At 46.3% G+C, this 12,837-nt stretch overlaps 2 protein-coding genes across 2 annotated transcripts in view; both read right to left on the reverse strand.

Annotated features, from left to right (window-relative positions):
- The window catches only part of PPM1E (protein phosphatase, Mg2+/Mn2+ dependent 1E), a 125,695-nt gene extending 117,158 nt beyond the window's left edge, over nt 1-8,537 (reverse strand). Inside the window, exon 1 of the mRNA XM_038759882.1 lies at nt 8,020-8,537. Within this exon, the coding sequence (XP_038615810.1) occupies nt 8,020-8,471 (452 nt within the window). The 5' untranslated portion in view covers nt 8,472-8,537. The remainder of the gene's footprint in view (nt 1-8,019) is intronic.
- RAD51C (RAD51 paralog C) overlaps nt 1-12,837 on the reverse strand; it is a 157,427-nt gene that overhangs the window by 91,524 nt on the left and 53,066 nt on the right. The gene's annotated exons all lie outside the window — the stretch shown is intronic.

Consider the following 12,837-nt stretch of genomic DNA (forward strand, 5'->3'; position numbering starts at 1 on the left):
TCTATCTTTGTCTTCCTAGACAGATAAATTGAACTCTTGATGGAGAATGGATCTTTAAAATTAAAGCCTGTCAACTCCAAGAGAATAATAAAGGCATTTCCATACATTATGGTTTCTCAAGTGTCCCTGATTAAAAGGCTCACGCTTTACGAATACTGGAGCACTATTGTATTTCCACAAATGTTACCTTATTCCAGGGGCTTTGATGTCATATTGCTTGGGGAAAATGCTTTGTAGTTGCTTATGTATCCATGGTGTCGCTATGGGATGGACACAACTCAACAGCATAACACAACAACAACAACAACATCATGATAAGTGGAATTACAAGGTCTAACGGGGGTCTGCCGGGTTTGCATAGGTGTAGCACTTTCTTCCATTGTATAATTGGGGAAACTGAGTTCCCCAAATTGAAAGTCTTTCCACAAAGTCATCTAATTACTAATTGAGCCACAACTTAAGCTTAGGTTCTCATCTAATTCAACATAATTGAAATGTTAGTTTTTAATAGATCCATATACCCTATGGAGAAGCAGCATGGCTTAGTGGAAAGAGCACAGGAGTGGGAGTCAGAGGTCATGGGTTCTAATCCCGGCTCTGCCACTTATCCGCTGTGAGACTTTGAGCAAGTCACTTCTCTATGCCTCAGTTACCTCATCTGCAAAATGGGGATTAAGACTGTGAGCCCCATGTGGGCCAACCTGATTACCTTGTATCTACCCCAGTGCTTAGAACAGTGCTTGTCACATAGAAGGGCTTAACAATTACCATTATTATTATACCCACATAGGCATGGAAGATTTGGGCTTTTTTTCATACTCTTTTCGAAGTCACCACTCAAGCAATTGATTGAAAGGAAAGAGCATTCACCAGTATTTAGCATGGAAGACAAAAAAGGCAAACGTGTTTTCTGATTAAAATAAACTGCATTTTCACACCACACATCAACTAAGAAACTCAAAATATTGTCCTAAATCTCATAAGGAGCTGAATTCTGTTTTACAGAGAGGGAATCCGAAGGAATGTGATTCACAGTAGCCCTTTGGAAACAAAACCTGGGAATGCCGAGATTTCCCTTCTCCAAAGGAAAAAAGTTGAAAAGGAATCCTTTCATACCATAAACACTACCAGAATTAAACAGAAACAGGTCTGAAATGGTGGTGATAACCATTTTTTTTTTAAGATGCAGGTCTAACCCCAAGTGTCCACAGGTCACTGCAAGAAGGGGAAGGGAAAGGAATTGAGCCATTGGCACCTAATAAATTCAAAGTAGTAATGGATGGCATCCTCCATATTGAAATGAATACCAAAAACCCCTAGTTTACTGTGAGTTCTTTCAGGAAAGGGAACAAGAACAAAAAAGGACCACTTCCTGAGGTAACAGTCTCTAGGCAGAAGCGTGGCCATAGGCCACCAGAACTCTTAGAAGGCTGAAAGCACCAGAGTAAAATGTCGGAGATGAAAGACTGCTCCTAGACGAGAGGTCCGGCAACCTTCTCAGAGATGTTCAGGCGGAGCCACAAGGCAAGGTACCAAAGGGGAGCACCAAAGACACAGGGTATTCTGTATTTTTCAAAGTGAAAAACCCCACTGCAATGACATGCTCCACGACAGGAAGGGAGGGAGGGGAAAGCAGCCCACAAGTAGGGCATCTAGTGCTTAAGCAAAGCTATCTGGGGCTGCTCAGGTCATCAGAATTTCTCATCGTCTGGGGATGGTGGGGAGTCAGATGCAAACTAAATGAACAACTATTTCAGGAAATACATCGATGAAGAAAAAGGGGATAAAACTACTACTGAAGATTTCAGGGGGGCTTTAATAAACTAAATGGAAAAACTCAGAGGAAACTCCGCAAAGATAAAAACGGATAACGGTATTAATGGAGATTTCAAGGGGACTTAATTTTGCTAGACTGCACATTCTGTTTCTCTTGTTATATAAGAGAGGTAATTGAATCCACAGTGCAAAGTAACCCATCAGTGAAAAAATCAAAGGACTATTCCCTCCACTTCATATCTACCACAGGATGAATCACCAATTAGAATTTCCCAGTCTCAAATCTTCCTTTTCAATATGTGCACATCTCCAATCCCACCTTCAATGGAATTGCTTATCAACTGCAGAAACTGCAATGAAAGTACAATACTTCCTTGAAACACATTTAATCGACTCCCTGAATTAATATTTAGAAGTTTAGAAATAAAACTGTGCTTAAATATCACAGTACAGATGAATGGATTTTCCATTTAGAAGTTGAAGGTATTACTGCTAAGCAAGCGTGGGGGTAAGCAATAACTACACCTATGGAAAAACATTCATGAGAGAAAACAGTTTAAGTTTATATACTGCTCAACTAGATTTAACAATAAAAATTATTACGAAAGTTTTTAAAATACAATTTAATTATGACAAAATAAATTTAATGCGTCAGAACGCATTTACTTCACTTAGTAGCAAAGTTACTATTTCTCAAATGGTCATAGGGGTTTGAGATAAAAAGTTTTAGAAGAGTTTATATCAATGTGCGCTGCCCCTTTTCTAAAATTATTAGAGAAATCTGTGCACAGAAAAATCATGACTTTGACCAATATGCCAAAAAATACTGTTAAAAAGGAAAACATAGTTTATTTTCCCTCAGCTTCAAGTCCATTTATAAAGTTTTTTTAAAAAAGGATGCGATGTATAGGATATATGCATAGCTAGATTTTGGGCAAACCAAGTAGCACAGAAAAAAAAAAATGTGCCTGCTAATTAAAGTAACACCTGCTGACAGTGTGTTGGAAGTAAATTTCCAAACTGTATCTGAAAGTGATGCAAGAAATCCTGACCTACAGCTCCTTCAGTTGGCTAGCATAAACAACATGACAGCCATGACACCAGGCTTTTGAAAAAGTGTGCTAAACATCCCCAAAAGGATCAGACACATATTTGAGTATGTTTTAAGGAAGAATATACTCCCTAGGTCCTTAAAATTCTTCTCAGATTTGTTTCACTGAATATATTTCATGGCTTTTAGAACTCTACAATGCTCTGTTAACATTTCCAAGTATTTCTAAAAAGAAATCAGGATATAAGCCAATATTCAGCCTAAAATTTTAAATTAAGCCATGCCATCTTATGATAAATTAAAAGAGATGCACACCATCTTCCTAGAAACACCATTAAGACACCATCGGATTATCTTATGGGAAAGGGGTACTTTCCACATTGATTTCCATTGTGGCATTTTTTACTCAACCCCACATTTCCACAGCTTACCTTTTTTTCCTAGCCTAAAGCTTTACACATTTTGGCTAACAATTAAATATGTGGTTTTCTCTATCTGAAAGGATACATGTTGCTACATTAACTCAACTCTTAATACGCCCCAGGCAAATTTTTACAACTTCTGTAGCCTGTAAAATGTTGTTCCTTTAGCATGGTGTGGTAATTACATTTGCAAAGGTGACAGGAGTAACCGAAAGCATTAACTGAGTGTTTTCCCAAACAGGCACTGAGCTAGAAATTCCCCCAGTTGCTTTTAGTAACAGAATTTTAAAAAAGTCTATTACAGGTAGTGCCTTACATGAAATGAGTTTGTGAACTGAGGTCAATAAGGCTTATGGAAATATTAAGAGAAATACTTCTGCAGTCTTCATGAAAGCTTCCTTTTCCACTTCTTGAATCTGTTACTGTAACATTTGGAATGACTTTAAGCATGTCTGCCGACTTTGTGTGTGTGTGAGAGAGAGAGAGAGAGAGAGAGAAAACCTGCTTTAAATGTCCTGACCTTTCCCGTGTTTGACTTTTTCACGAATCCAAAAGGCACTTTAAAATTGACCTGAATCTAATACTGTTGACAAACTACTTAGGAGAGATACCGTGTAACATCTTAGGTTACAATTATCAGCTCAAATGGCAAAAATGCTCCCCGGCTTAGACACTTCTTCACTGGTTCACTGATTTCCCCGTGCACCCTCTAGGTAAAAACAGTTCCATTTTGAAACAGCACCACCCGCTTCTAATTAAGGCCCCCCAGACAGAAAAGGAATACCAACTAAAGCATTGGTAATGAGCTTTTTGTTCAGGCTATTGATTTTCTGCACTAGGCAGTTCATTGACTTTCTCTTTCCGTCCCCGTGTATCAAAACTGCTTGAGAACAGTACCTAAATGCAATTAACGGGACCAATCTCTGCCTTTGCTCTTTTAACGAATTGCAGGACTAATTTCCAGCAACAATCTAAATTCCCTATTTTATTGTCCTTCAGGGGGCCGGCTTTTAGATTTTTGCCCCCATATGTCCCTCCCTAGCTTATTCTCTTCCCTTCTAGTTCCTTTTCAGGAGATGCTGTTTCTCTTTTGGGGAGAGATTTCCCCCTCCTACAGAAGCCTCCATGGGGTCCTTTCCTTTCAAACCTTAGCCCCAGGAAGGGTCTTTTCTGCAGCCGCCCCCAGATTTAGACTCAATTATTATTATTCTTAGTGTCGCTGCTGCAGCCCAGCTCCTTTCCCAGCGCGGTAGAAAGAAGAGCAGCCAAATAGCTCCCAACGGGAGAGAGCGGGTCCCGGGGAAAAAAAAGGGGGGGGGGGGGAATGGAAAAGGACCGGGAAGAAGGAAGGGAGGGAGATGGAGACCCGCACGAGGAATAATAGGCCCGTTCGATGGGGGGGGGGAGAAAAGAGAACCACCTGGAAATGGGGGGAGAAGAGAGGAGAGGGGACAAGGAGGGCCGGGAAATGGGGGAAAGGAGAGGAAACGGAGACCTGGAAATGGGGGAAAAGAGGGGAAAAGGAGGACCTGGAAATGGGGGAAAAGAGGGGAAAAGGAGGACCTGGAAATGGGGGAAAAGGAGGACCTGGAAATGGGGAGCAAAGAGAGGAAGGAGGGGAAAAAGAGGACCTCGAAATGGGGAGCTAAGAGAGGAAGGGGGAGAAAAGGAGGACCTGGAAATGGGGGAAAAGAGAGGAAAAGAAGGACCTGGAAATGGGGGAAAAGAGAGGAAACGGAGGACCTGGAAATGGGGGAAAAGAGGGGAAAAGGAGGACCTGGAAATGGGGGAAAAGAGGGGAAAAGGAGGACCTGGAAATGGGGAGCTGAGAGGAAGGAGGAGAAAAGGAGGACCTGGAAATGGGGGGAGAAGAAAGGAAAGAGGGGAAAAAGAGGACCTGGAAATGGGGGAAGAAGAAAGGAAGAAGGGGAAAAGGAGGACCTGGAAATGGGGGAGAAGAGAGGAAGGAGGGGAAAAGGAAGGCCTGGAAATGGGGGTGGAGAGAGAAAGGAGGGGAAAAGGAAGACCTGGAAATGGGGAGCAAAGAGAGGAAGGAGGGGAAAAGGAGGACCTGGAAATGGAGGAGATGAGAAGAAAGGGGAAAGGCAGGGCCTGGAAACGGGGGGAGAAGCAAGCGTCTTGCGGTGGGATGGGGAGCGGGGGCGAAAGAAAGGAAGGAAGGGTGGGGGGAGACTGGGTTGGGGAGCTCGGAGGCAAGAGGAGGGGGAAGGGGGTCCCAGGTGGAGCAGGGCGGCCAAGCCGGGACTCGGAGGAGCCCCGAGGGGCCCAGGTGGGGCTGGCCGGCTGCCTGGCTCCCCTCTCTACCCTTGTAAGGCCGCGGCGGGCAGGGACTGAGTCTCCATTGCCGTAGTGTACTTTCCAAGCGCTCAGTCCACTGCTCTGCACACAGCAGGCGCTCAGTAGATCCGACCGAATGGCTTGAATGAATGAATTCATTCATTCAATCGTATTTATTGAACGCTTACTGTGTGCAGAGCATTGGGCCAAGCGCTTGGGAAGTGCAAGTTGGCAACATATGGAGACGGTCCCTACCCAACAGCGGGCTCACAGTCTAGAAGAGGGAGACAGACAACAAAACAAATTAACAAAATAAAATAAATAGAATGAATATGTACAAATAAAATAGAGTAATAAATACATACAAGCATATATACATATATACAGGTGCTGCGGGGAGGGGAAGGAGATAAGGCGGGGGGATGGGGAGCAATAGTATTTATTGAGCTTTTACTGTGTGCAGAGTACTGTACTAAGCGCTTAGGAAGTACAAGTTAGCAACATATAGAGGCTGTCCCTACCCAACAGCGAGCTCACAGTCTGGAAGGGAGAGACAGACGACAAAACAGAACATATTAATAAAATAAATAGAGTATGTGCAAATAAGAGTGATTAAATCCGTACAAACATATATCCAGGTGCTGTGGGGAGGGGAAGGAGGGTGATAGGAAGGAGGGGGCTCATTCATTCATTCAATTGTATTTCTTCATTCAATCGTATTTACTGTGTGCAGAGCACCGTACTAAGCGCTTGGGAAGTCCAAGTTGGCAACATATAGAGACGGTCCCTACCCAACAGCGGGCTCACAGTCTGGAAGGGGGAGACAGACAACAGAACAGAACAATAAAACAAATAGAATAAATATGCACAAATAAAATAGAGTGATAAATCCGAGCAAACATATATCCAGGTGCTGTGGGGAGGGGAAGGAGGGGGAGAGGAAGGAGGGGGCTCATTCATTCATTCAATTGTATTTATTGAGCGCTTACTGGGTGCAGAGCACCGTACTAGGCGCTTGAGAAGTCCAAGTTGGCAACATATAAAGACGGTCCCTACCCAACAGCGGGCTCACAGTCTGGAAGGAGGAGACAGACGACAAAACAGAACAATAAAATAAATAGAATAAATATGTACAAATAAAATAGAGTGATAAATCCGTGCAAACATATATCCAGGTACTGTGGGGAGGGGAAGGAAGGGGCTCATTCATTCATTCAATTAATCGTATTTATTGAGCGCTTACTGTGTGCAGAGCACCGTACTAAGCGCTTGGGAAGTCCACGTTGGCAACACATAGAGCCGGCCCCTACCCAACAGCGGGCTCACAGTCTGGAAGGGGGAGACGGACGACAAAACAGAACATATTAACACAATAAAATAAATAGAATACGTGCAAATAAAATAGAGGGATAAATCCGTACAAACATAAACCCAGGTGCTGTGGGGAGGGGAAGGAGGGGGAGAGGAAGGAGGGGACTCATTCATTCATTCATTCAATCAATCGTATTTATTGAGCGCTTACTGTGTGCAGAGCACCGTACTAAGCGCTTGGGAAGTCCACGTTGGCAACACATAGAGCCGGCCCCTACCCAACAGCGGGCTCACAGTCTGGAAGGGGGAGACGGACGACAAAACAGAACATATTAACACGATAAAATAAATAGAATACGTGCAAATAAAATAGAGGGATAAATCCGTGCAAACATATACCCAGGTGCTGTGGGGAGGGGAAGGAGGGGGAGAGGAAGGAGGGGACTCATTCATTCATTCATTCAATCAATCGTATTTATTGAGCGCTTACTGTGTGCAGAGCACCGTACTAAGCGCTTGGGAAGTCCACGTTGGCAACACATAGAGACGGTCCCTACCCAACAGCGGGCTCACAGTCTGGAAGGGGGAGACGGACGACAAAACAGAACATATTAACACGATAAAATAAATAGAATACGTGCAAATAAAATAGAGGGATAAATCCGTGCAAACATATACCCAGGTGCTGTGGGGAGGGGAAGGAGGGGGAGAGGAAGGAGGGGACTCATTCATTCATTCATTCAATCAATCGTATTTATTGAGCGCTTACTGTGTGCAGAGCACCGTACTAAGCGCTTGGGAAGTCCAAGTCGGCAACACATAGAGCCGGCCCTTACCCAACAGCGGGCTCACAGTCTGGAAGGGGTGGGGGGACGAACGACAAAACAGAACATATTAACACAATAAAATAGAATACGTGCAAATAAAATAGAGGGATAAATCCGTGCAAACGTATAACCAGGTGCTGTGGGGAAACATAGAACCAGGTGCTGTGGGGAGGGGAAGGAGGTAAGGCGTGGGGAGGGGAAGGAGGTAAGGCGGGGGGGGGGGGGATGGGGATGCAGGGGAGCGGAGGAAGAGGAGCCGAGGTGGTCGGGCTGGTGTCTCCCCCCCACCCTATCCACCCGTCCCTCGGGCCTTGGGCCGACCCCGGCACTTAACTATTTGTAGAGCTGCTGCAGGCAGAGGTCCAGGCTCTCGCCCTCCACCTCCTCCGGGGTGATGCGGTCCGACAGCGGGCGCGGGAGCGGGGGCAGGGGCGGCAGGGGCGGCAGGGGCGGCGCCGGCTGCGGACGGGCCGAGGGCGGATGCTCCGGACCCGCCGCCTGCTCCTGGTCCTCCTCCTCCTCCTCCCGCTCTTCTTCTTCTTCTTCTTCTCCTCCTCCTCCTCGTTGGTCCCCCTTCTCCCCTTCTTCCCGGTGGCCCTCCTGAGCCTGCGGGTCGCCGCCTCCGTCGTGCCGGCCGGCCGCCGCCTCCTCCTCCTCCTCCTCCGGCTCCTCCCGCTGCTCCTCCCGCCGCTCCTCGGGCGGCTGGGGCTGGGGCCCCGGGAACTCCCCCAGGAACAGCTCCAAGAAGCGGCGGTAAGTTTTCTCGTCGGGGCCTCCCGCGGCCATGGCTGCGGCGGCTGCTGCTGCTGCTGCTGCTGCTGCTCCGGGCCCGGGCGCGCGTCGCCGGGCAACCGCGCTCCCGCCGGCCGATCGGCACTGCCGAGGGCTCGGGCGGACGGCGGGGCGTGCGCGCCGCCGAGCCCCACCACGTGCGCGCGCGCCCCCGCGGGGGAAAAGTCGGCTGGGGGGCGCGCCCCCCCCCCCCGCGACGTGCGCGCCCCCGCGGGAAAAAAATGGGCTCGACGTGCGCGCCCCCGCCTGGCGAGCCCCCGCGCCTGGGAGACGGGGCGGGCCGAGCTGCCTGGAGACCGTAACCATGGAGACACCCCCCCCCCCCGAGCCCGGAGCATCCCGGGGGCCCGCCCACTAACCGGGGGCTCTTAATCAATCAGTCGTATTTATTGAGCGCTTACTGTGTGCGGAGCACTGGACTAATCAATCAATCAATCAATCAATCGTATTTATTGAGCGCTTACTATGTGCAGAGCACTGTACTAAGCGCTTGGGAAGTACAGATTGGCATCACATAGAGACAGTCCCTACCCAACAGTGGGCTCACAGTCTAAAAGGGGGAGACAGAGAACAGAACCAAACATACCAACAAAATAAAATAAGTAGGATAGAAATGTACAAGTAAAATAAATAAATAAATAAATAAATAGAGTAATAAATATGTACAACCGTATATCCATATATACAGGTGCTGTGGGGAAGGGAAGGAGGTAAGACGGGGGGATGGAGAGGGGGACGAGGGGGAGAGGAAGGAAGGGGCTCAGTCTGGGAAGGCCTCCTGGAGGAGGTGAGCTCTCAGCAGGGCCTTGAAGGGAGGAAGAGAGCTAGCTTGGCGGATGGGCAGAGGGAGGGCATTCCAGGCCCGGGGGATGACGTGGGCCGGGGGTCGATGGCGGGACAGGCAAGAACGAGGCCTAACGGTGAGGAGATCAGTGGCGGAGGAGCGGAGGGTGCGGGCTGGGCAGTAGAAGGAGAGAAGGGAGGTGAGGTAGGAGGGGGCGAGGTGATGGACTAAGCGTTTGGGAAGTCCAAGTTGGCAACATAACAATAATAATAACAATAATGACATTTATTAAGCGCTTCTAAAGTGATCATGTTGTCCCCAGGGGGGGCTCACCGTCTCAATCCACATTTTACAGATGAGGGAGCTGGGGCCCAGAGAAGTGAAGTGACTTGCCCAAAGTCACACAGCTGACACGTGGTGGGGTCGGGATTTGAACCCATGACCTCCGACTCCAAAGCCCGGGCTCTTTCCACCGAGCCACGCTGCTTTTTGCCTACGTGCCCGTGGAAACATCCACTAGCATCCGCTAGCCCCTTCTAGACTGTGAGCCCACTGTTGGGTAGGGACCGTCTCTATATGTTGCCAACTTGGACTTCCCAAGCGCTTAGTACAGTGCTCTGCACACCGTAAGCGCTCAATAAATACAATTGAATGAATGAATGTGAGGCAGAAGGACCTGGGTTCTAACCCCGCTCCTCCCCATCCCCCAGCCTTACCTCCTTCCCTTCCCCACAGCACCTGTATATATGTTGGTACATATTTATTACTCTATTTTACTTGTACATATTTACTCTATTTCATTTTGTTAATATGTTTTGTTCTCTGTCTCCCCCTTCTAGACTGTGAGCCCGCTGTTGGGTAGGGACCGTCTCTATATGTTGCCAACTTGCACTTCCCAAGCGCTTAGTACAGTGCTCTGCACACAGTAAGTGCTCAAGAAATACGATTGAATGAATGAATGAATTTATTAAGCACTTACTATGTGCAAAGCACTGTTCTAAGCGTTGGGGAGGTTACAAGGTGATGAAGTGGTCCCACGGGGGGGGGGGGGGCTCAGTCTTAATCCCCATTTTACAGATGAGGGAACTGAGGCCCAGAGAAAAATAATAATAATAATGATGGCATTTGTTAAGCGCTTACTATGTGCAAAGCACTGTTCTAAGCGCTGGGGAGGCTACAGGGTGATCAGGTTGTCCCACGGGGGGCTCACAGTCCAACCCCATTTTACAGATGAGGTAACTGAGGCCCAGAGAAGTGAAGTGACCTGCCCAAAGTCACACTGCTGACAAGTGGCGGAGCCAGAATTTGAACCCATGACCTCTGACTCCGAAGCCCGGGCTCTTTCCACCGAGCCACGCTGCTTCTCTACTGGCAGCCATATGTCTGCCGGGTGACCTTGGGCAAGTCACTGCGCTTTTGAGGAGCGGCATGGCCCAGTGGATGTTGCCGACTTGTACTTCCCAAGCGCTTAGTACAGTGCACTCAATAAATACGATTGAATGAATGAATAGAGCAACAGCCTGGGAGTCAAAGTCACACGTTCCAATCCCGGCTCCGCCGCTTGTCTGCCGGGTGACCTTGGGGAAGTCACTGCACTTCTCTGGGCCTCAGTTACCTCGTCTGTAAAATGGAGATTAAAGCTGTGAGCCCCATATGGACACAGACTGTGTCCAACCTGATTATCTTGTATCTACCCTAGCTCTTAGTACAGTGCCTAGCACACAGTAGGCACTTAAATGTCATTATAAAATAAAAAATTCTGGGAACTTGTTCTCCTGCTCCAGATAAAATGCAGTGTTTTAGAAAAGCGGTGCTTCTTTCCTTCTTTAACCTGAAAAACAGTCTCCTTGCTTATTCCCAATACCATGCACCTGCATCTTGTTTGACCTTCCTATTGGTAACTGGTTGAATTTAGGATCTGCGACAAGACACAGCTTCTCCAACCAGCTATTAACAGTGAGACTCATCCTGCCAGCTGTTATTAATTATATAATAGCTCAAACCCCTGCAGTGATACCGTTATTTTAAGCGCAAGTGGCTTTGGTCCATTAATGTTCTACATGAAAGCAGCATTTCAAGTAATCACTATTCAACATCCCAGACTGAAGAGATAAAGTAATATATGTAACGGCGAGTGTAAAAAGCGAGTAGATGAACACCTCCTTAATTACCTATTTTCACTTCCAAAGTAAATGGGAAAACCCTATAAAGTCAACTGCCAGTCAAAATGTATTTATTTATGTTTTCCCTCTTTGCCAAAGTATTTCAGCTACTTTGTTTGCAACCCACCTGTTCATTTCTCAGTCGGAAAACCTTGCAGAAAGATCGCTCTGTTACGAAGTTTTTGCTGCAAGCCAAAGTGACCAAGCGTTAAAACCTAATGACTTTTCAATAAATGTCTTTGACATCGCTATTAAGAGATTTAAAAAAATCTCGGCTGTCATGGGTTACAATGTTTTACTTCTCAAGTTAATGCTACCTTGTCTAGATGACATTTATTTGTAACATTAATTCATGACTCAGCTAGCACATCAAAAAGAAATGGGGTATGTTGGGAAAACATTATTACTAAATGACTGACAAAAAAATTAAAAGAAAAAAGCCTACTCCTCTCTACAACAGTAAGAGAGGTGTGCTTGCTGATATTAAATGTTACATAACCTTGCCTTCAGAAGGAAGGATTCTTTTGAGTCCTGAAAGGCAGGGAACTAAAGAAAAAATGAGAGAAAATGAGAGAAAAGCTCCTCAATGGAGCCAGCTGTCTCTATAAGTCTTTCAAGTCAGTAGTGACCTCACCATTACAGCTTCCTGGCTGCACTCATGGCACCCAAGAGGAACTTAGAAGCAGCCATTTATTGATTGATTTATTATTTATTTATTTGTTTATCATATTTATTGAACATTCACTGTGTGCAGAGCACTGTAGGTAGCACTTGGGCGAGTACAGCGCAACAAAATTGTAGAATCAACTAGGTGATTCGGACTTCCCAAGCGCTTAGTACAGTGCTCTGCACATAGTAAGCGCTCAATAAATACGATTGATTGATTGATTGATTGACTAATGATTAGTCTGAAGAAAACTGAAATAATGAGTTAATCTGCAGCAGGGAAACCCAGCGCAAAGAATTGTAACAGCTGGCTAAATTCTGTCATTGAATTATATTACTTCTGTAGAACCCTAACTAACAATACAATAGTAGACAAGGGAACGGAAAACAGTCAAGAAGTTGGGTTTTTTTTGGTTTTTGGGGTGGGGATTGGGGGGGCGTTTAGGAGGGTGTGGGGTTTAATGATATTTGTTAAGTGCTTACTCTGTGCCAGGCACTGTTCTAAGTGCTGAGGTATGTACAAGGTGATAATAATAATAATGATGGCATTTATTAAGCACTTACTATGTACAAAGCACTGTTCCAAGCGCTGGGGAGGTTACAAGGTGATCAGGTTGTCCCACGGGGGGCTCACAGTCTTAATTCCCATTTTACAGATGAGGTAACTGAGGCACAGAGAAGTTAAGAACAGTGCTTTGCACATAGTAAGCGCTTAAATACCAACATTATTATTATTATTATTATTAAG

The sequence above is a fragment of the Tachyglossus aculeatus genome, chromosome 17 (genome assembly GCF_015852505.1).
Source record: "Tachyglossus aculeatus isolate mTacAcu1 chromosome 17, mTacAcu1.pri, whole genome shotgun sequence".
In the NCBI taxonomy this organism is placed as follows: Eukaryota; Metazoa; Chordata; class Mammalia; order Monotremata; family Tachyglossidae; genus Tachyglossus; species Tachyglossus aculeatus.